Source organism: Monodelphis domestica, chromosome 7 (genome assembly GCF_027887165.1).
Source record: "Monodelphis domestica isolate mMonDom1 chromosome 7, mMonDom1.pri, whole genome shotgun sequence".
NCBI classification, from domain to species: Eukaryota; Metazoa; Chordata; class Mammalia; order Didelphimorphia; family Didelphidae; genus Monodelphis; species Monodelphis domestica.
In genome coordinates, this window is record NC_077233.1 from 169,420,640 (window position 1) to 169,445,221 (window position 24,582).

General features: G+C 46.8%; 1 protein-coding gene across 5 annotated transcripts in view; it reads right to left on the reverse strand.

Moving 5' to 3' along the window:
- CNTFR (ciliary neurotrophic factor receptor) overlaps positions 1 to 24,582 on the reverse strand; it is a 94,991-nt gene that overhangs the window by 45,277 nt on the left and 25,132 nt on the right. For all 5 annotated transcript variants that reach the window (XM_056805999.1, XM_007498858.2, XM_056805996.1 and 2 more), the window contains one exon: positions 5,608 to 5,689. In XM_056805999.1, the coding sequence (XP_056661977.1) occupies positions 5,608 to 5,689 (82 nt within the window). The remainder of the gene's footprint in view (positions 1 to 5,607; positions 5,690 to 24,582) is intronic.

Sequence of the window (24,582 nt, forward strand, 5' to 3'; positions counted from 1 at the left end):
ATTCATAGGCTCATAGGATTAAGAATATGAAATGTAGAGATCATCTAATTCAACCCCTTCCTTTTATACAGGAGGAGACAAAGATTTGGAAAAGTTAAGTGACTTGCTCAAGGTCACAGAGAGCCAAGGACAAAGTCAGAATCGAAGTCTGAGTCATAAGGTAGCCTTGGAGTTCATCTACTCAAAACCCTTCATTTCACAGATGAAAAGCTAAGGTTGTCTTTGCATTTCCCTCTTTGGGAAATGCCTCCAAATTTCATGCCTCTTCCAGGACACCATTATGCTTGTCTCTTCTATTTCTGCTTTTCCCCTTCCACCCACATTCAACCCTTCCTCTGCCTCTCTTTTGTCCCAGGCTCTTAGTTTTTCAGAGCTGTCTCTTACCCACTCCTCCCTGCACCTGCTTTAGTCCAGAAAGCATCCCTGAGGATGCCACTGGGGTAGCAGGGCCAGAAGCTGGAGAAAGGAAAGCCCATTACTTCAGGGTCAGTGACTCATGGCATCAGTGCTGAGCACCATCAGGCAGCAAGGAAGGGAAGCAAAAAGGGCAGAGTGAGGGCATAGTGAGGTCCCTGGGGAAGGAAGGAGGGAAAGAAAAGCTCCAGGAAGCTAAGCAGTTGTCCTCCTCTCCTTCCACCTGCTTTACACAGGCTGGGGCTCCACTCAGGACCCCTCCTAAAGGAAGTCTTCCCAGCGTGGTATATCCATATTCCATCTTGGGACCATCTCAACTCCATCGGTCTTGCCTCTAGGATGGGAGGGGCGGGGTGTCTGTTCCGTTTCACCTGGATTTATAACCATTCCTAAGTCTTTCTTCTCCAGAAAATGTCCCCTCTCCCTTCTCCCTGTTCAGGGACAACACCTGAGATGGCAGGATCTAGAGACACAGTGGAAAGGACCCTGGATTTTAAGACTAACAACTTGAATTTGAATCCTGACTCTGCTATTTACCCTTTGCGCCTCACCTATAAAGTGAGGGAGACTGGATAACATGATCTCTAAGGTTCCTTCCTTCTCTAAATTCTGGCATCAAAGCTGAGACTGTATAATCACATAATCTTGGAAAGCTCTGAAGATTTAGACCAGGAAGGAACCTTAGGAGACCATTTAGTCTTCCCCACTAATATCAGACTTCATAATAACTAACATTTACATAGCATTTTAAGGTTTGCAAAGTACTTGGTATACATTATCTCTTCTGAATCTCACAACAACCCCATGAGGTAAGCGCTACAGCTATTTCCATTTTATTGAAGAGGAAACTGAGTCAAAGAGACATTCTATGACAGTGTCACTAGGCTAGTAAAACATCAATGACAGTCTATGGGACAGCAAATCCAGGGTTCTATCTATTATGTCACCAAACTAGCTGCCTCACTAGGACTGTCTAACTTTATTTCACCATTAATTCACTCCATTCTTTTTTTTTCTTCAAGCTCTTACCTTCCATCTTAAAATCAATACTAGGTATTGGTTCTAAGGCAGAAGAGTGGTAAAGGCTAGGCAACTAGGGTTAAATGACTTGTCCAGGATCACTCAGCTAGGAAATATCTGAATCCATATTTGAACCCAGGTCCTCCAGATATTTTATGTGTTTAAAACAATTGTTCTGAAAAGGAGTCCATAGGCTTCACTAGATTGCTAGAGGTTCAGAACCCCTGCTCTAATGCATTCCCATCAAGTGGTTACCAGCCTTTAATACAGTGGAGTTAATCAATAAACATTTATTAAGGGCCTACTTTGTGCTAAGCAGTGGGGATACAAAGTCAGATAAAAGACAGTCCCTGCCCTCAAGGAGCTTATAGTCTAACAGAGAAGGCAACATGCAAACAAATATGTACAAACATGCCATAGTTAGTGGGAGGGAAGGATGACATGGTCGGACTTGGGTGGCTGAATGGAGGATGAATTAGAGTAGAAAGAGACTTGAGGCAGGCAGACCCACCAGCAACCTATCACAATAGTCCAGATGGGAAGAGTACCATGGTAGTACCATGAGGGCCTGCACTAAGGTGGTGGCAGTGTGAGAGGAAAGAAGGAGATGTATTGAAGAAGTGTTGCAAAAATTTATAGACTTTCACTGGATATGGACAGCAGGAAGAGATAATGAGGAATGTAAGATAACACCTAGGTTGTGAGCCTGGGGGACTGGGAAGATAGTGGTTCTCTCTATATAAGAGAGAAAAGAGACATGGCTCTGGAGTCAGAGGACCTGGGTTCAAATACCATATACTACTTGTTTAACTTTGCACAATCTGCTTAACTTCCCTGGGTCTCAAATTCCTCATCTGCAAAATGAAGAGGTAGCTCTGAAGTCCCTTCTAGCTCTCCATCCATGATCATGTGCCTGGGGGAGAACAGTCCCTACCTCCTAAGGTAGAGTGTTACACTTGGCTTTTTTACTGTCCTGCTTTGGGTCGGTCTTAATTGTTGGTAGAGGTCTTCCTCATTCTAAGATTTGGTCTATATCCTGGGAACATCCACCAGAACAGTCCTAGTTCTGCTCACCTATGACCAAACATTTCCTCTTCTTCCTATCTCACACCTTGGAAGTTCCCTCAATACCTAGGGCTTCCTCCCCCCTAGAATATCCTTCTGCTGAGATGGCCCTCTTCTCCCATTGGTGAGGGGGTTATTCATTTCCCTTCTGGCTTGGTTTCTGACTTTCTGAACTTTACTACTGTACCTCAGTTGGCATCTCCCCTGAAACTTCTCTGGGAATGGGTTCAGGCTGGCAACACTTTGTCCCAATCTCAGTTGACTCTCTGGTCTTTGTCATCATGCTTGGCGACACTCCCACCTCTTTAGTTCCCTTTTATGGGCTGTCTTCAATTATTTGAAGGTAAGCTCCTTGAGAGCAGAAACTTTCTTTTGCTTCTATTTACATCCCTAACACTTAGCACGGTGTCTGGCACATAGAAAGCAATTAATAAATGTCGGTTCTCTTGCCTTACCTACTTCACATGTCAAAGCATGTAAGGCCTTTCAGGTATTCTAATCCCTCCCCAAATTTCTACTTCTTTTTCCAGGCGATAATTTTTCCTTTCTGTTGCCCCATGGGGACACTCTCTGCCAGAGGGGCAATTTGTGGGGTGTAAGGAGCCATGGCCAGATGCAGCTTCAATCACCAAACCTCTTCAGGCAGAGGGATCGCAGGAACACGTTTACTGAGCAGAAAATGAAGCCAGTGCTGCTCAGCCTGAAAAATCTAATTAACACTCATGTTCCCTACACAGCAGTCACTGTGGCAGGAACCTCCCTGAGGACGAAGAGATCCTCCAAACACCTCTTCCAGGAGCCCAAGATAAGACCAACTTCTACCTTTTCATCTCAAAGGATCACTGTTATCTGGGGCAGGAAGTAAAGAATGGTGTAAGACTGGTATTGTGGAAAGAAAACTGGGTAAAAGTGAAGTCAGGATAAACCTAGTTTCTAGTTCTGGCTTTGGCATGAAACTCCTTAGAAAGCCACTTTCATATTCTGGGGCCTCAGTTTCCTCACATTTAAAATAAAGAGGAATTTCCCTATATTACACTGCTTGAGCCCTCAAACTTTAATAAAACTTTAAACCTTTCCCCTTGGCAAGTTCCCCCCTTCCTCCACAAGGATTTAGAACTCAGACCCCTATGTAAAGGGTAATATTGTCTAATGGATAGTGCATCGTGTCCAGACTCAGTCTCTGTAGGCTGTGAAATTCTGGAACAGAGACAGAAAAAATAAATAGAGTAGCTGGGTCTAACAGAGGAGATAATTTTCCCTTGGAGACTCCATGGGCCAGGAGGCCTCTGTCTTTTCCCTGAGGCCAGCACATTCCTGGCCCAGGGCCTTCCCTCTCTGGTCTCTCCTTCTGGTTTAGGAGCTTTCCCAGAGCTCCCCTGACCGCTCGGGAAACAGTTGCACATCTAATCTTAGAGGGTGAGTTTGCCCATAATTTATCCATAACCTGATAAGAAGCAGAGATTCTAGGATCCTCTAAGATGAATTCTCAAACAGCTTCCTCTCTGCTGGGTGTCAAGATAGGAAGTATCTCTTGTGAGGAAGAGCAAGGAGGCAAGTGTGGAGGGATCAAAAAGATTGTGGGGAGAAATAAGATGTAAGAAGACTAGAAAGGTGGCGGGAGAGCTAGGTTGTGAAGGGCTTTGAACACCAGTGAATTTTGCATTTAATCCTGGAAGTGATAAGTAGCCACTGGAATTTGTTGAGTGGGGGGCTGACATAGTCTGGCCTGTGATTTAGGAAAATCCCTTTAGTGACTGAATGGAGGATAGACTGGAGTGGGAAGAGACTTAAGGCAGGCAGACCCAGAAGCAAGCTACTGCAATAAGGTGATGAGGGCCTGCACCAAGTCGGTGGCGATGTCAGAGGAAAGGGGCATATTAGAGAGATGCTTGGATAGGGGCATGGTGGGGTGCGGAGGATTTGAAGCTTAAATTGTGAGCCTGGAGGACTGGGAAGATGATGATGCCCTCTATAGTAATAGGGAAGTTAGAAGGGGGAAAGGCTTTAGGCAGAAAGATGGGGAGTTTGTCTATGAGAAAGAAAACTAGGTATCAAGCATAAAGGAAGCCAGGCAGTGGGGGTGATGAGCATGAGAAGGCAAACTAGTTGAAGAAGGGTAAAAAGAACCCTGGCAATAGAAAGAAAACATGTCACCTGTCCTGATCCTCACTATCAGGGAGGCCTTTTTAGGATGTAGCCTCATCACTTCCTGCTGTAATGTTTTCTTTTTCTTTTTGTTCTCTCTGTAGCAGCTGGGGGAGTAGAAGGGGAAAGGGGGTGAAGGAAAGAGGGGGAGTTGTAAATTAGCACTTAGAACACATCCAAGGAGGGCACAAAAGGGAAGAACTGGGAACAGGTGTTAGGAGAACATGAGGTATTGGTGAGGAGAAGCATATTTTCGGGCCACAGCCAGAAGGGTAGGGAGAGTTAGAGGAGCTGGGAAGAGAGGAGGAAGCCTCAAGGACAGCAGAATCAAGTGGCTTTTATTCATCTGTTTGTTTATCTACTCACTATGATGACAGGTGAAGCCAGTGTCACCATGGCAACGAGACACCAGCTATTCCCAAAATTAAGAATATAGATTCTGTGAAAGAGGCTGAAGGCCATGCCTCTTCCATGTATTAAGGTCCCTAAGGGTAAAGACTATGTCTTCTGTTTCTTTGATATACTCCCAGAGTGCCTAGGATTGAGTTGGGTACATATTTAAGCAATGATTCCTGGCTGGGTGATATGAAATTAGGAGTCTCGATTATCCAGACCAATCTCTTGAAATGTTTCTGTCTCCCAGTCCCTACCCTAGAGCACAGGATTGAAGAAATCAGGGCCAAGTCCTTCTCACAGTCTGACCTCAGTTATTCCAGCTCTTTTCCTAGTTCCCAGTTCAGGCTCAGAAGGCACCCCTCAACCTCCCCAAGCCAAAGCAAAGCTGTCCCAACATCTATCCATGAAAAGCTAGGGATGTGCCTGAAGAAAGACATAGTGTGTTCTGCATGTTCGATTATATGTACACGTTGTTATGGGTGTGTTTTCATCAGTATGTAGGTTCAGCATTTCAGTATGTATTACTGTGGCTGGGTGTGGGGCTCTGGGGATCTGAGGGTCACTCACCTTGCTGGCTGTGTCTCTGGGCATAGACAACGACTCCTGCAGCAAGAACCACGAAGCAGGCCCACAAAACGGGAGTGGCCATCTGGCAGGAGACAGGGAATAGTTGGGGGGGGAGGAATCAAGAAGAAGGGAACATCAGTCCCAGAGAACTAATGAAGACTCCCTACTCCAGTCCCCTAATCAGTTTCCCACATCCACAACCCAACTATCCCCAATAATACTTCCCTCACAGATTCCAACCCATCCAACTCCAACAGTAATTCCCAATGATGCTAATCCGGACCCCCAGCCCCATCATCCCCATCACTTACCCCATCAGCACCAATCACTCCTTCAGGAAAACACAAGGAAATATATAATATACATTTTCAGGCAGACCTACTTCAATTAGCTGATTGCCAATTCTGAGCAATTGTGAGGTAAGCCTTGAGTCTTTTCATATACCAGCAGAACCCTGCACACCCACACCTGGTAGGACATTCAAGACTAGACTACTATGGGGGGCATCTAGCCTCAGTTTGTCCAACTGTGGTCATAACTCTGTTGTGTCATTAGTGAGGCCCTGCTCAATGTCATGAAATAGTCCCAGCTGACCCACAGAAAACTCATTTTCTGCCTGTCCCTTCTTGGTTTGGTTGATACCCTGGTTTTTTTGTTTGTTTGTTTTTTTGCTTTCATTATTCATTTAATGCAGTAACTCCTCAATAAATTTACAACACAGACATACATAAAACATAACCCCATACATGCAATTTAAGAAAAGAATAATAATAAAGGAAGACCATAGCTAATCCTCACTTGAATCACTATCCTGGCCCCACCTATCCAGCCAGGCCACAACCTGGCATTCAAACACAGATATATGCAGATTCACACACACTCACACACACACACACACACACACACACACACACACACACACACAAGTTGTGGAGTTGCTTTTTCTTCCTTCTGTCTGAGTCCTCCCCCCTCCCCATCAAAATAGTCCCCATCTTTCTCTCTCTCTCTCTCTCTCTCTCTCTCTCTCTCTCTCTCTCTCTCTCTCTCTCTCTCTCTCTCTCTCTCTCACACACACACACACACACACACACACACACTCCTCCTGGCCGGAGCGTGCCGTGTCCTACGAGGGAAACTTTTACAAGCTGCAGCTGAAGAGATCCATGTGCTAGCCTTGGCCCTAGCCCCAAGCAGATAACTACACCCCTCTAAAGCCAGTCTTTCCCCTCCTCAAAGCTTCCATGGCCTCCTTATACTCTCTGCATCAAGACTACAATGCCACCAGAGAGTCCTCCAGGATCCCAAACTCTTCTTCTGGCTCTTCACAAGCACAAACCTCCAAAACTCCTAGATCTCTTCATGAATTTCTCTGTCCTTCAAACATTCTCTGGCTCTCGCTAGCCTCAACTGTATCCCATCTTGGTCTTTATATGGTACAATCCCATTTTTCCCCAGGATCCACCTTTCTCTCACTCCAGCTCCATCACTTGTCATCCTCTCAAGGCTCCTGATTCCTATCCCAGTTTCAAATTAGATCTCCTTGCTTTCCTTTCATAGAGGTACAAAGATCTGACAAGGGCTATGCTGGAAATGGTGGGACAGGATAATCTGGCTGGGCCCAAGGATGGAAAAATAACCCCACTCCATCAGCCCAGATCCATCCCCTGTCTGATCCCCATCCAGCCAGGCTCCTTTCCCAACCTCACTATCTCATCAGGAAGACTAAGCTTGAGGGAAAACATGGATAGGGGGAGTACAGTAAGGAAGGGACTATTGGCCAAATTGACCAACACCCCCCCCTATCACCAGACTGCCCCCCCACAGCCATGATATCACTTGGAGATGGCCATGTTTGTTTAGACAAATCTGTTGCTATTCTTAGCTGCAATAGCTCTGACTGTCTCCAAAAATCAAAGATGCTGGAGAAAGGGTGTCCTCTGAACTGGGTGGAGGGGTCCCCAAGCAGCCTATTTCAATGTTCCAATTGAGTTTCAGATCCAGACCTTAGGCCTAAGCTTCTCTCTAGCTAAGAGTGACAAGGGCAACAACCAACCCTCACCACCTAAAACAAACCAAAAAAACTCCTAATCCACAGGGCTAGAGAGAGGGAGAAAGAGTGAAGGCCCAAGGGTCAGCAGTATTCTATGCCTGCTTCTTCAATCTAACTATGCTTCCCTATCTCTCTACTTGCTCCCTTATAGCAACAAATTCATGGTCCCTCTGCTTTCTCTACCCTATCTATGAAGCCAATGTATGGGCACTATGAACAGAGAGAAAGGTAGGAACATGGTAAGTCTCCTCCTTGAAAAGTATCTGCTGAGTATGAAGATACAGCCCTATCCTCGGGGAGTGAGGTACTGAATGTCCAGGGCACTGAGAGACAAAAAGATGGAGCTGGAGCTATCAGAAATTGGAAGACAGACAGAGAAGTGTGGAGATGGGGGGGAGGGGGTTTCAAGGTGGGAAAAGATTTAAAGAAGTAATGAGCCAAGAGGCTTAATACCAACTAATTCCGGCGCTTCTGTATTTCCTTACTTTTTCCTAGGTTCCTTTCCCTCAGCCTTAGTTACCCCCTCCACCACCCTCTTCCCAATCACTCATTCTAACCTGTCAAGAAAAATACCTTTAATCTCTTTTAAACACCCTGTCAGCCTGATCACAGCAACCCCTGAGGGGGAATTTGGGGAGGTGGGAAATATGGTAAGATGATCCCAGACAGGCCATGGGCTCAAGGTGATGATATGTCTCTATCTTAGCCTCTTATTCTCTAATCTTTCCCTCTCTCTGGGTCTCTCTCCCCTCTCTCCTCAGCCTTTTCTCCCTCTTCCCTCTCTCTCTTCTCATCTCTCTCTCTTCTCATCTCTCTCTCTCTCTCTCTTTCTCTCTGTCTCTGTCTTTCTGTCTCTGTGTGTGTCTCTCTTTCTGTCTCTGTGTCTCTCTCTGTCTCTGTCTCTTTCTCTCTCTCTCTGTCTCTCTTTCTCTCTGTCTCTGTCTCTGTCTCTGCCTCTGTCTCTCTCTTTCTCTCTCTCTCTGTCTCTCTTTCTGTCTCTTTCTGTGTCTCTCTCTCTTTCTCTCTCTCTGTCTCTCTCTCTGTCTGTCTCTCTCTGTCTGTCTCTGTCTCTCTGTCTCTGTTTCTCTGTCTCTGTCTCTTTCTCTGTCTGTCTCTTTCTCTGTCTTTCTCTCTCTCTCTCTCTCTCTCTCTCTCTCTCTCTCTCTCTCTCTCTCTCTCTCTCTCTCTCTCTCTCTCCCCCTCCCTCTCTCTCTCTCCACTCCCCCCACCCCAGTATAAACTAGAATCAAAGTTGGAAAGGTCTTTAGAAATGGGCTAAGGCCTAAAGTCAGTTTACTTCAACCTCATCACTTCACAAATGATAGACCTCAGGACTAATGAAGGAAAATTACTTTCCCAAAATCATGTAGTTAGTTCTTGACAATTGGAACTAGAACCCTGATGCATTCTAACTCTCCATTTTGTGTCCTCTCTGGGTCACCATGCTCCCTCAGATTTTCTCTCATAGTTTCTCTCTGTTTCTCCCCATCTTTTCCTTCCTGGCCATGCTCCAGGCTCAAGTTCTGTCCCTGAAAGATCCTCCAGAAGAGTTCCATTTAGAGGCTTCTCTGTGCTCTCCTTTCTCCACTCTGTCCCAATACAATCCGTTAGCCTACCTCCTAAGGGAGGCAACATGGGATCAGATGCTCCTCTGGTCTTAGCTCTTTCTTACTCCAACCTAAGGATTTTTCCGGGCCTGCTATTCTCCTTGAATACCTTCAACTCCTCCTCCTGATTCTGCTATTCCTTGGCCCTCAGCTACTCTTCTGTTCTAAGTGTTCCCCTTGGGAATCTACATTTACTTTCAGCCATCAATCTGTGTCTCCACAGCCATCTCCTTATTTCAGTCTCTGTCTCAGTAAAGGTGCACGTATTATTTAAAAGATACAGTTCCTGAATGGATTATTCCAGTTTTGATTATCTATACTACTATACTTCCCCATGAATCTGGCTAACTGGGAGTCTTCCTTAGCCAAGTTCCTGTGGCCAGGGCCATCTGGTGATGCTTCTACCCCACCACCCCTTCAAACCCTCCCCCACCCGTGTTGGATGGGGGGCACAGATCACCTCCCCCTCCGGGCCATCTCCCAAGCCCAGAGCCATCTCCCAAGTCTAGGGCATTCAGCCAAGCAAAGCCATCTGTTCCAGGAATGATAGGGCTGAGGTGGGGTCTGCATGCTAATGGCACTGAATGGGGAGCTGAAGAGGAAGGAGAAGGGGGAGGGTCCTTGTTGACTGAGCTTGGTTCAAGGAAGCAGGAATAGCAACTTATCTCTGGCACCAAAATATATCAGAAAATATCAGTCACCTGTCCCACCTTCTGAGAATACTGGCTATCAGGTCATTACAGCATCCCCCTGCCTCCAACGTTATCCGCTATCATGTCTATACCTCTCAAAATCCCAGGAGACCTTTCCTACCTCAGTCTCAGGAAATCTCCATTCTGAAGGGAAAGAACCTAACTTTGTAGAATTTCCAGATTGAGGTAACTCAGAAAAGGTCACACCAATCAAAATCCCAAATTACTCTGGTCTCAGCTGAGTCCCTAAGGAAACTAGAAGGTGAAGTAGATGGAATGATGCTAGGAAGTTAAAATCCTGTCTCAGACACTTAATAGCTGTGTGTCCCTGGGCAAGTCATTTAACTTGTCTGCTTCCTCAACTGTAAAATGGGAATACTAATAGCACCGACCTCACAGGATTGTTGTGAAGACCAAACGAGATCCTATTTGTAAAGCACTTAGCATTTTACTAGAACCTGACACATTGTCAGTGCTTTAATAAAATTCTTTCTTTCCCTCCTTTAGTATTTTTGGGACCCAGATCAATGGAGTGACATAAGTGGGGCAGGATCAATATAAAAGAACTTTCTAGAATAAATAAATCCAGGGTCATGAATCTGTGAGGAAGGAAAACTTCAGATTTGGAGGAGAGTGACAGGGTTAATCCCAGAGGAGCCCAAAAGGAATGGGAGAGGAATTAAAGGGGGAGGGAGGATGGGAAGGAGGAGGAGACCAGACTGAGCAAAGGAATCAAAATAGCAATATGGGCAGGAGGTTGTTGGGAGACCCCATCGTCTGTGGATTGCTCCTTCATTTCAAAGTCCAAGAAATAGAGCCCAAAGGAAGTAGGAAAGGTAGGACTGAAACTCAGAGCCAAGAATACAACTTTCCTGGGAGCAGGAGCACAGCCTAAGAGATTCCAATTAAACCCATACCCATCCCAATCTGGACATGCATTGGCAACTATTTTGAGGGGGGGGCATGCTCTGTGACCAAGGGCTCTGGATATAAAGTCTGGGAAGACTATGACACCTCCCCTCACCACCAGTATCCCTGCTCCCCCCCCACAAGGCCCAGCCCTATTTATTCATACAGGTTTGGCTTTTTGCCATGAGAGGAAAGAGTGGTCTCACAGACACAGTTAAAATGTTCTCCCCTTGCCTGTGATATGAAGGCTACCTCTCTGTTTTTGACAGTGGGGAGAAAGAAGAGAATAATCTGAACAAGTTGATTTCCTATTCTCCCTTAAGAAACATACTCATCAAGAGAGAAAGGCCCATATTCAGGAAGAAGACTAAGAAGGATATTGAGATTGGAAGAGAAGGGAGTCAGAGATTCACAAAGAGACATATGTTCCATCCTCTTCATTTTCATCTTCTCTCACTCAACTTAGTCCAGCCAGGTTCTGCCTATGCAAAGCTACCAAGACCCCAACAAGATTCAGGGGGTTGATGAGGGGATCTCTGAGAAGGGGAATTTCGTCTTGGGCCCTTCCCCCTTCGTCCCCCACTCCACTGCCATTCCCACTGCCAGAGAGATGATCTGTCCCAGTGCCAGCCACTTGGCATGTTCCCCAGCCTGGCATACAGCCCAAAAGGGTGGGAGGGGGTAGCCACAGAGCTGGGGTGGTGGGGCCTGAGGAGGAGAAGGCTGAGGGGGGACAGCGTCGCTGTCTGAAATTCTCTGTGGGGGTCACTGAGTGGGGAGGGGGAATGCAGCTACAATACCCTCAGGGTAGATCTGAGGAGCTGAGCTGATATTTCATTGGGAGGGATGGAGAGAGGAAGGATGGAAGGAAGCCCTGTCTGGACATAGAAGCCTCCCCTACCCCACCCCCATTGCTCATCCAGCTTCTCCTCTATGTATCTGTCTCTCACTTCATCTTTCTCTGTCTCTCTCTCTTCCCATCCTCCATTTCTCTCTCTCTCTCTCTCTCTCTCTCTCTCTCTCTCTCTCTCTCTCTCTCTCTCTCTCTATTTGTCTGTCTCTCTCTGACAGCCCCATTAAAAACCTCGGGGAGGGGAGAAGTATCCCCTCCTTCCCTTCCTCCCTCCCTCCATCAGGATCAGTCAGACCATCCATTAGTGTAGCCCTGGCACACATTCATGCACGCACACACAAGTTAAGGGGGGCTTGGGAAGGGGTGGCGCTTCCATCAAAGTCGCCTCCATCACCCTGATGAGTTACTGTAACGGGCACCCTCCCCCGCCCCCAGCTTGGGGATGGGGAAATGGGGAACTACAAGCATAGGCAGAGACAGATATGCAGAAATACTAGGAATGACATCTCTGCCCCCCCCAACTCATTTCAAAAACTGCAATTCCCCCTTCCAAAAACAGAGGCCTTCTGCCAAGCCTGGGAATAGGTGGCCAACATGGGATCTCTGTCTACTCCAATCTCACCATACCTCCCAGACTCAGGTTTCTCTAGCTGGGCAATGAGGCAGATGAAATCTTCTGCATAACTCACCACCACCACCACTACCACTATCTCTCTCTCTCTCTCTCTCTCTCTCTCTCTCTCTCTCTCTCTCTCTCTCTCTCTCTCTCTCTCTCTCTCTCTCTCCCCAATTCTCTGCCCCAATTCAGGGCAGTAGGTTAGGAAAGGGAGGGCTTCACTCAGATTAATCAAGGGTTTTGAGATCCTGGTAAAGAAAGAGGACTTAAAACAAACTCCCTAGTACTCTTATCCAAGAAGCCTAAGCATTAGGAACAGTAGTGCTATAGCATGAGGAATAGAGGTCAGACAGCCAAGAGAACTTCCAGTCTCGGGGAAATAGAAGGAAGAGGGAATATGGAGGGAGACTGTTTATCTTTGATGGGTCAAAGAATCACCTGCCCAAAGGGCTAGGGGAGAAAGACAGACAGACAGATAAAGACAGAGGCAGAGAGAGACCAAGATAAGGACCAACCAAAGGGAGAGACTGAGACAGAGATCCTGAGAAGGGAAAGAGAGACAGAACCTGCCTGCTAAGAGAGAGAAGTAAAGATGAAGAATAGTCAAACAAATAGAAAGAGACAGGCTCTAAGAAGGAGAGAGGAAGATACAGAGAGGGAGTGAAAGGAGATAGAAAGACTAAGAGATCCCAAGGAGGCAAGGAAACCCAGAAAGAAAAATCAACAAATTCCAAAAGGAGATATACATGGAGAGATAAAGTAGGAGAGAAAGCCAGAGAGGAGGAAGACGTTCTACAAAAACAGAGATGGAGATGAAGGCAGGGGAGGGGGAGCAGGAAGGCAAGTCACTTGTTTCATGGGCTGACTCAGTTCTCTGATTCATTCCCTGGCCTCTCAGGACAAGGGAATTGGAGCAGGTGAAAATTAAATCAAAGTTCAGCCTCTTCTCCTTTATTCACCTTGGTCACTTCTTCCCCACCCAAGGGGGGTGGAGTGATAACCCCACAAAAACTTCAGGCTAGTTCTCATCCTCATCTCTGCTCCACAAATACTCAGTTCAATCTCCTGCCCAGGGTTGTGGGAACTTCCAGGAAAGGGAAACCAGATAAGAGGACCAATGGTGGGATATTCAGAAGACACTGTTGAGAGTCATCTGGTCCAACCCCCACAGTTTACAGAAAGGGAAGTTGGCCAGGGAGCAGTTTTTCTGCTACTATATCAGACTGTCTCTTATCTGCTGTTTGAATGAAAAATAGAAAGGCTAAGTAAGGACTGGGGCAAGGCTTGGAGGAAGGGGCTGTCCTCCCCCAGCTACTGAACACAGATCATCCCTTTAGCGATCTGCCCACCCCCAAAACTAATTTCTTCACTCTCCCTTCCATGTCCCATTACCCCTAATTTCAGCTATTCCTAGCCTTAAAAAGGGGACCCATGCACAGGATTTCTAGCTTTCCAAAGCCAGGCCCCATCCCATTTTGCTGTCTGTTCATGGCTGTCATAGTCCCTGTCTGGGAGCCTCTGAATTTTTCTTGTTTCTACTTCTCTTCTATCTGCCTAGGTTTGTCCCTGCCTGTCTCTGCATCCTCCTTTCTCTCCCAATAGCTGTGTCCCTTTTCCACCAGCCCCAGAGTTAGACACTGTCTCTACTTCCCTCAGCATTGTCAGTGAGATGAGGTCCATCTCAAGTACTTCCTTTCAAGCTTTGCCCTTGGCATGTCCCCCCCAACCCCTCCTATATCTTTCATCTACCCCCACCCCAGCACCAGCATCATTGAAACTCAAGCCCTTTGGGCAGGATGGTGGACCTGATCAATCATTACAGACTGGACAGGAAACTTGGGACTAAGGCCCAACAATTAAGCAAGTCCAAGTAGGAGAAAACTGCAGATGATCCAAGAATAGCAGAAAATTAACCACATAGGGAATGAACCAAAACAAGAGAGAATACAAAATTACAAAAACCTAGTAGCTCCCCAGACAACAAATAAGCAAAAGAAAAAATACTCCAAAAGAGCTAATGATACAGTAGATAATCAATCAATCAATAAGCATTTATTAAAGACCTACTATATGGCCCTGGAGATAGAGAAATTAAAAGATCCCTGTCCTCCAAGCATTTACATTCTACAAGACAAACAGTAGTTATAAAAAGAAATCTCTACAAAGTAAATACAAGGTAATGGGAGGGGGGGGGAGGCAGCTAGGTGGCTCAGCTGATTGAAAGCCAGGCACAGAGGTCCTGGATTCAAATCTGACCTTGGACACTTCCCAGCTGTGTGTGACCGTGGGCAAGTCTTAACCCCCATTGCCTAGCCCTTACCACTCTTCTGCCTTGGAACCAAAACACAGAATTGATTTTAAGATGGAAGATTAAAAAAAAAAAGAGGGAGGGAGGCTATAGAAATTGGGAAGAATCAAAGAAGGCTTCATGGAAGAAGTGGAATTGAAGATGAGATTTGAAGAAAATGAGGAGCAGAGGCAGGGGTGAAGAGTGTATTCTAGCCATATGGAAAGAGGTACAGAGAGGTCCAGTGTGAGGAACAGCAAGAAGGCCAATCTGGCTGAAGCACAGTTTGAGAAGGGGAGTAATCTATAGGGGGCTAGAGAGATCGGCTGGATGTTACAAATGGGGGATCATCCAAATTAGTACTTAATCCAAACCTCTTGACTATCCAATAGCCACTGCCAAGTCCTAAAAGAGAAGATGTTCTCCAAGGCCAAGTTCAGAAAGCAAATAAGGAAAAGACTCTCCTTCATCTCTAAAAGGCAAATCTGGTGGGATAAAAGAATCCTGAATTGTGGGTCAGATGTGCAGGTTCCAGCCTCAGGCTTCCCATTCTAGGGCAAGTCATACCATCTCTGGCCTTCATCTCTAGCTATGGTCCCCTCCAGTTCCAAGGCTTGTGAGCCCATGGTCTTTCCATGGCCCTACAATACTTCTGGAGGTGTCTCTAAAGCACCTTCCCCCTTTAGTTTGGCTGCAGTCTGGGGAGGCTGAGATTCCATGGGGAAGTGGAGAATTCTCAGGAATAGAGAGAACTGAGAGTAGATACGCTGAGGAAGAATCTGAGGTTAGCCCAGAAAGAAACTCAGAAGTCCTGGGGCTGTGCCCTGAGGGACAGCTCAGCTCCTTCCCGATGCAGGAACATCACTGTCCAGATTTGTGTAATTGACACCCAGGGTAAGAAGAAGACTTTGGTGTCAACTTTCCCATCTCCACTTCTTCCTCCATTCTGAATGAGGGAAGCAGAGAGGGGACAAATGTACACATGAAGAAACATACAGATGAAGACACATATATATAGCCCAAAAGATGAACACAAGGATCCCTACCTAATAAATAGTCATACCTGGTTACACTGCAGAGGCCAGTTGGTGCAGTGAGGACCACAACTCTTCTTTCCTGCTCATACCCAAAAGGGAGTCAAATCTCCTTCCTTGTCCATAATATGGTAGTAAGAGATGGGGTGAGGGAATGTGGAGGGGAGAGAGATTCCCCCTTTTTCCAATGTAACCTCAATGCACATTACCACCACCATGTGCATTATCCACCCCACCCCCCTCTCTGCCCCACGGAAAAGAGGGGAATGATGCAATGCCCTGGCTCCCTCCCCCATGCAATCCATCTCAAACTCAGGCTGAAGCTGTCATATTCCAGGAGCCCAGACTACTCCCTCCCTCCTCAGGAGGGAGCAGAGGGAATATCGATGGCTGCTCCAGCCCAGAGCCAGGGCTAATAGGAGGAAGGGAAAGAAGGAGGAGGAAGGGACACCTTCTGTGGGGCCCTGCTCCTTGCCTTGTATTTTCCTTCCCAAGGGATGCTCACGGTACAGTCCTACCAGGAGGCAGGAGGATGGGCCCAGTGGCCTTTCAAGGTTCTTCCAGCTACCCAGAAAGTAATCACAAGGGAACTGAAACTAAACAGTCAATCCCTACTACCTCCTTTAAATCTATCTCCAGGCTGAATTCCCCTGCCCTAGGTGCTATTTCTAAACTCAGGTAGCTAAAAATAGAAATGCTGCATGGTAGAAATCTCAGGGAAACTGAGGCTTCAAATCTTATGGTGTACCACATTCTAAGAGGTTCACAGGAAGTCATATTGCTCCACCCAGGTTGGCAGCTGTAGAAGATGGTCAAAATTGGCTGTGGGGGAGCCAATAATCCTACCATTTGTTGTGGTAGAAGGTGAAGTTTCATCTGGTCTAGAAAGGAGGGGAAGACACAACAAAACTGACACTTTTTTCCAGATGTCAAAAGAATAGGAGTTAGGGGAAGGAGCAGTAAACAAAGTTATTCAAGGAGAAGAGGAAGATGATAGGGCAAGGGTTCCAGTGCACTCCAGGAATAAGAAGAGGTTGCTAGCCTTTACCCCATCTTTTTGCACTCTACCCTGGCTACTACTGCCCATTAGGGAACTTCCTCCACCCAGAAACAGACACCAAACCCACACCAAGCTTCAACCTCCAAAAAGCCTCTAGGCTCCTCTCCTCCACTCTAGAAACAATTAACTATTAACTCACTATTAACTCCTTTATTTGTCATTGACAGTTCTTCATAAGCTGGCCTTATCCTACCTTTCAGCTTTATTACCCATGAGCCCTATGGTCCAGGCTCCTTGACTGCACTGCTGATTCTCATATAACTGAAAGGTTCTGCCCTCTTACTTTCATCTCTTAGAATCCCTCATTTCCTTCAAGACTCAGGCTGACCCAAGGCCTCTTCTGGATAAGGTCTCTCCTAGGTTCCCTACTTACATCTCTCACCATCCCCAAGGCACTTGGTATCTATTTGGTACATATCTATATATATCTATATGTGCATTTTGTAAGCTCTTGAAGGCACAGATTACTTTTATTTTGTCTTTGTGGCAGCAGCATAGTGACTAGAGAGTCAACCTCTGAGATGACAATAATTAATAAAAATAACTAACATTTAGATGGGATTTTAAGATTTGCGAAGCACTTTACATATATTTTCTCATTTGATCCTCATAACAACCCTGGGAGGTAAGTACTATTATTATCTCCAGTTTCTAGATAAGGAAACAGAGGGTAAATTAGTTTGCCCAGGATCATGCACCTACTAATTGTCTAAGGTTGGGTTTGAACTTAGGTCTTCTTGAATCCTAGTCCAGCACTCTATGCACCTTACAACCTAGCTAGGAAGACCTGGGTTCAGATACCACCTATGACGAAAACAGGTTGTATGATCCTAAGCAGGTCATTTAGCCTGAACCTCTTTCTATCAAATCTTCCTTCCAGAGTCCCCCTCTACCTAGTTTCACTCTATTCCACTTGTCCTTAAAACCAAAGGTTCTCAGTGAGCACAGAATCTGAATCCAGATCCTGCCCTTTCTGCTGCTGGCCAGGTCCACAGACCCCTCCTACTCAATCCAAAGGCTGACCATCGAAGAGTATTTTTCCAGGAATTTTCCAAACCCATACCCCACCCACTCTATGATAAGGAGAGAAGATTCTCCACTAAACAGGGCTGGGCTTGGCCACCCAGATAAAGCACACCCAGAAGCAAAGAATTGAAAACCTATTTCTTCTCTCCAGGCTTGACCCCACCAAATGGCCTTCTTGGGCCCCAGAAGGGGGGGTAGCCTAGTTCAGAGCAATTAGACCTGAGAGATGATCTAGTCCAACCCTCTCATTTTAAAGATGAGGAAACCCAAAAAGTTTGTGACTTGCCTATAGTTACAAGTAGCGACGAAGAGATTTGAAAGCCAGTCCTCTAATTCTCCTAACAATATTCTTTCCACTAGATCATGCTATCTCCTTCTCTGGCCCATCCCAGGATGGAGTGTGTCCACTTCTAACCAAGGGAGGGGCACCAGTAAGGTAGAAATGAGCCCTGATGGTTACTGATGGGAAAAGTGTCTGTTAGTATGAAATATCAGAAGTAAAATTGTGGTCAGAACCTTCATATAGACTCTACATGTTGATGCTAACACAGATACAGAAAGACCTCCTTCTCTCTCCCTTTCCCCCTCCTCTCTCTCCTTCTCTCTCTGTCTCTGTGTGTATGTGTGTGTGTCTCTCTCTGTCTCTCTCTCTCTCTGTCTCTCTCTCTCCCTCCCTCCCTCCCTCTTCACAAACTTACTTCAGCCTGACTGTCAGACAGATGGGCAGAGAGACAGATGGAGAGAGGGGCAGCACAGCTGTCCCTGTCACTGCACAGCAAAGCAGAGTTGACGCTGCCCAGGGTGGGCCCTATTCCCCTCTCCAGAGGTAGAGGGAGAAAGGAAGAAGAGACTATAGGCAGGCTAAGCTGAGAAGTGACACAGGACCCCTAGGTGCCAGAACCATGTTTCTCAGAAGAGAAACAGAACACATGGAGGGACAGGCACAATAGACATAGTAATAAAAGTCAATGGCATTATGGTGCTCAGGGTCAAGGAACAAGCACAGGGGTCAGTCTGGAGAGACTTCCTAGAGGAAGAAGATTTTGAAAAGCCTTTGTGAGTATGTGTGTGTGTGTGTGTGTGTGAGAGAGAGAGAGAGAGAGAGAGAGAGAGAGAGAGAGAGAGAGAGAGAGAGAGAGAGAGAGAGAGAGAGAAAGTGTTAGGGAGACAAGGAGCAGAAAGTTGTCCCTTTCCCAAAAGACTACAATGAAGCTATTGGCTGCCAGCATTTCAGGCTTGTTCACAGGAGGCAAGGGCTTTGACAGATGGTGAAAGTGTGTCTAATGTCTCTTGGCTCCCACTGTCCCTTGCCTGGGGCTGCAATCATTCTACCCAGAGCAGCAGTTTGAAGATGGGAGACCAGTAACACAGAAAGGCAGGGAGTTTTACTTCCTTTGATTAGGGAAAGGGGTTGAGGGCCTGAGTGTGCTTCTGAAAATATCTATGTGTGTGTTTTTCCCTGTGCATGTATGTATTTACCTCTGGATGTCATCAGAATTATATTCTCTCTGACCTGGACAAAGGGCTTGAGAACATACCTTGAGAATCACAGCTTCTCTCTTGTCTATTTCCCCCTCTCTTTCTGACCTACTGCCCCCTAGAAATCTCTCTCCATTTCTCTTCCCACCTTTCTATCTCTTTCTGTCAATCTCCTGCTATGCACTTTCATCTATTTTTCTGCCAGGCTTTCTACTCTTGAATCCTCACTTCCCCTCACCTTCTGAGTCATCTGCTTTTGCCCTGCAGAGAAACAGAGCCAGGACCAGGAGTAGGCAAGGTAGACAACTAGCTAATGTACAATATTCAGAGAGTCACCATGAGAGACTCTCTAGAAACGAACCTTTTTTTCCGTACCAAAAAATTTCACCTGCCATGGTACACTGGAATTTAGGATCATAGGAGTATAGTTTTGGATCTGAAAGATACCTCTAACCCCATCATTTTGCAGATGAAAAAAACTGGGACTTAGAGAGGCTGTGGTTTCAAATCATATAGATTTAGAGTTAGAAGAAGCCAAAGAGGTCATCTTGTCCAACATTCTCATTTTAGAAATGAGGAAATAGAGGTCCAGAGAAGCTAAGGTGATACAGGATGACACAGGTTGCAATAACCAAGGTGATTCAGGTTGCAAATAACAGAGCTAGTATTTGAACCTATATCCCTTCCAAACCATTACAACATGTTCTCTCCATTTTATTTTGTCTAACCTTTGACATTTACCCTCTTAACATACCTATTGATCCTGGGTCTCAATACCTTTATTTGACCAGACCTCTCTGCTAAGAAGCATTTCTGCTAGTAAATTTCTACCCATCTTTAAAGGCTGTTTTAATGTCTACTCCTCCATAGTGTTTCGTTTCCCCTAACACAGAACGATCACCCATCATTCCTCACAAGTTATGTAATGTACACTGTTGTTATCTGTGTTTACCTCTTCTTTCTCATCCTGCCAGCCCACCAGACTTTAAACCCTGTGAAGGGAGGAACTGAGTCTTATCTAAAGTTGAATCTCTGCTAGTCCTAGCCCTGTTCTCCTTAGATCCCTAATAAATCCTCTTAAACTTTTTTGGTTGTTGCTCAGTGATTAAATTAAATCACAGAGGTTACAGGAAGGTATCATTTGGAAACCTTGAACACAAATACCTCGTCATACCTCAGGACAAACCCTTCTCTCTTCCTGACTCCATTCTGGAATCTCAGGAAATATCACCTCCTCCAGGAAGCCTGCCCACTGGAGGAGAGCAAGTCTCCTGCCTGCTTCAGGTAGCTGGGCCCTTGCCTCACAGTCACTCTGACCACTCTCTTTAGGGAGTGACTGCAGCTGCCTTGGAGGGAGAGAAGGTCCATGTTTATTCAGCAATATTGAAGCTAAAGCGATCCTACATACTAAAAGTGGTTAAGATACACTAAAGACTTACATCCTGTGGCTTGGGTGGGGGTGGGGGAAGGGAAGGGAAGGAGGGAGCCACCATTATGATCACCCATTATTCAGTGCCAAGGAACTGATTGACGAAATGCCTGCTCCCAGGGCCAAGAGGATGCACAAATGACCTCTCCAGGGCCTTGTCCTATCCCCTTCCTCAATCCTTCCCAGGCTGGAAAAGGGCAGAAAGGCTGGGACAGGCTTCTAGGAAAGACTCCCTTTGTTTGTGAGAAATTGCCCCGTGTCTGATGGTGGCCTATGCATGGCCTCTGGCCTCGGAGATAACATTCAAGACAAACATAACCAGACAACAGAACGTAGAACTCAGCACAGCTTGTCTCCGGCAGGAAAACAGGCATGAAGCAAAATAGAGAACTAGAAAGGCAGAGACGAAGAGAACAAAAATAGAAGTGGTAGGATAGAAGAGACAAAAGAGACAGGGACCCAGAGAGGGAGAAGCACAGGGCCAGGGAAAAACAGCAAGCGCTTCAAGATGGAGACAGAGAGAGTCTGAGATAGGGGTAGAAAAAGAGAGAAAGTAAGAAAGAGAAACAGAGGTGGAGACAGCTGGAAGGAAGGAATGAAGGAAGGAAGGCAGGGAGGTGGGAAGGCAGCAGGAGGACAAGGATGGGATCAGGAGGAGGGAGAGGGGGGCCCAGGGAGGCCCCCCAGATCCCGCCCACTGGCTCTGGACAGCGTGGGCGGTGGGGGGAGGGGAGCAAAGCAGGTCAGTGGGGGGGGGGGGGGGGAGCGGAGGGGAGGGGTCCAGCTAAGGGGAAGGAGACTTGGCCTGGCTGGCAGCTGGCCCCAGCCCGGCCCCCCACAGGGGAGAGGGGGGCGGACACGGGTCAGTGGTCCAATTCCTATCCAGGTCTCTGTCTTTTTCCCTGTGAATGTAGATGTGTGTGTGTGTGTGTGTGTGTGTGTGTGTGTGTGTGTGTGTGTGTGTCTTTCCCTCTCTGTGTGTATAACTTCCTTTCTTCATCTCTCTGCCTCCCAGTCCCTATCTTGGTCTCTGTCTCTCTCCGTATCTCTGGGACCCCACTGGAGCCACTTTGGAACCCTAACCTGCTGAGTCTTTCTGGATTTTCAGCCTCTCCCCTTCCAGTCTCCCCTGAAATGCTTTGATAGGGTGAGCCAGCACCTAGTCTGAGGTGCCGAATGCAGAGGAGATCCCATGTCCAAAAGTCTCATTCCCATCAGCCTAGTCAGCACCCCTTAAAATCCACCAAGAGAGTTTTTTTCCTTTAGATTAAGGCATTGCTCTTCTAGTACCCCCAGAAGGGTTCTTTATTCCATCTCTCACACACATTCAGGCTAAAGGAATTCATTAGACTTTCCTCTAGCCTTCAGGCCAGGTCCTGGGGCAGTGTCCCTAGCTCCAGCTTTTCATTTCCCCTAAAGCTAAACAAGAGAGGAATAAGAGGGAAACCAGAAAAAAAAATAGGAAAAGAATGGAGAAGGGAAAGGGTAGAGAATGTGAAAGAAGAGGATGGATGGGGTTCCTGGGTTAGGGAACAAGGGAGAAAGGGAGGGGAGGGGAAAAGCAGGTCCCAGGCCGAAGGTCTTTGGATGAAGCTGTGGAAAAAGAGGCCGGTGGGGGGAGATATCAGCACCTGCTGCTATGACCTCCGGCTGCAGCAGGGAGGAGGAGGAGTTGGGGGGGACAAGATTCCTCTGGATTTTGGCAGTAGCTGGGGCTCTGAGGGCTCAACAGTCCCCCCCCAAGTCTCCTTTCACTATGGGAGCATGAGATCAGTGCGTGCATGCCCCAGTGCACGTGTGTGCGGGCGTGTTCTCTGTATGTGTTGGAGGGGTGAGGGTGGGAGCTCACATTGCCAAGCATGGAGGAGAAAGAGATATGGCAGTCAGGGTATGTATGTGAGCCACATATGAGCATTCACATGGAAGGGGATGGGAGACGTGGGTCAAAATTTCTTGCTAATGTGTGCCTGTACCACAGATTTTACTGCCCATTTCCTGTGCTGGAAGATCCAGCGCCTTGAAGCTTGCACATAGATCTTCTATAAGTACGGTCGCATGCGTATTTGTACATGTGTACACATGCCCTGCCCCTATACCTGCCCAAGTATCAAGGTTGGTCCACCCTGACCACTAGGGACCCAACCCCTCATCCTCTTTCAAGGGCACTTTGGCCTCCTCATCCCAGAGCATCGTGTCTAATCATATACCCATAAGGCAGACTTGCACCTGCTTCCCCCAGCCCTCCTGGGGTCCCTGTGGCCTGGACTCACAGAGGCTCAGGGAGAGGAGCTTCCTATAGATAGGTCTGTGGCAACAACATCTCAGCTGTCCTCCCTGGACCAAGGAATAGAAATTATGTGCAGCAAATGTAGCAAGTCCTATCCACCCCCTCCTCCCCACAGGGGCAGCATACCCACTTCTCCCACCCCAGAGACCCAGCAGAGCCCTGATGTTTCCACATGACTCCCTCTTAACAAGAACAACCAATCACTATATTATCAGGGCCCTTTCTCATCTTTTTTATTTTGTAAACTCTTACCTTCCATCTTAGAATCAATAATGTGTATTGGTTCCAAGGGGGGGGGGGGGAAGCTATAACGACTAAGCATTCAGGGAAAAATGACTTGCCCAGGGGCACAAAGCTAGGAAGTGTCAATGGCCAAATTTGAACCCAGGACCACCCATCCTGTCTCTAGGCCTGGCTTTCAATCCATTGATCCACCTAGCTGTCCTCTCTTCCTCATCTTTTTACTGACCCCTTCAGAGTTAGACACAAAGAAGAACTTTCTGCAATGAGTGACAAGACTAGAAAGCCCAGGAGATGGAGTGATCTTGTAAAAAGAGTGCAAGGAGTGGGCATATTGGGTCAGAATGGATCACATGTCCAGATGCCCATCCATTAATATGCATGAATATCAGTGTGTATATATATATATATATTTCCAGTGAAAGCTGGAGCTGGGCTAAGAAGAATTGTCCCTTATTCTCCTCCATTCTCCCTTTAAAAACAGCAGGGAAGATGGAGCAATCTGTTCCTGTTGGGTAAACACCACATTCACACAAATGCACAAGCTGGCCCAAGTGCACACATAGAACAGTCCCAAAGTAATAGCCTGACAGAGCTACAGACAGACAAGCACAAACGAAGGCAGTTCCACAAAGATATACATCTCTCACACCATCACATAATCTCTTATATAGTCTCCTACGTATACAAACGCAGGTCATCTTGGCTTCTTCCAGTGCCTCAGGGACTGAGGAGATAGATAAAAAGAAATTTATCACTGCCTCATTAATCAAACCCATGCCACCACCCCTCCAGACACCCTCTCCTCCTCCTACCATGTCAGAGAGTACAAATTTAGGATTGAAAAGGCCCTCAGAAGCTATCTAGTCCAGCCCTTTCACAGATGAATAAACTGAGGCTCAGAGGTTACATCACTTGCCCAAAGTCACACAGATAACAAATGGAAGAGCTATTGAGTCCTCCCTCAGCTATAGGGAAAAGATGCAAAGCAATGGGATTCCCCAATCTGAAGGGAAGGGGCATCACAATGATGGTTAGAGGGGACCTTTGTTGCCAAAAGAATGTCTAAATTTAAGCCAGAGAGTTCTTCTGGGGGGGGGGATAGACATGATGAGGAGGGATGGTATTTGAGGGCATGGAACCTCAAAATGAGTCTTCTGACTTGGAAGGGGTCAACGAGAGAAAAGAGATGCCCCTGGCAAGGAGGCTTGTTCATGCAGTGGGTGTCTTTAAGTCCATGTGTGTTTAGCTCCTGGTTCGTGACAGCAAGAAGACAGGGGGTGGGGTAGAATATGGGGGGTAAAACATTGAGAAGCACTGGAGGCCCCTTGGTCCTGGCACATCAGACAGGGGCTGGAGAGGGGGTGTGGCAGGGAAGGAGGCATGGTACCAGAGTCACTAAGGGG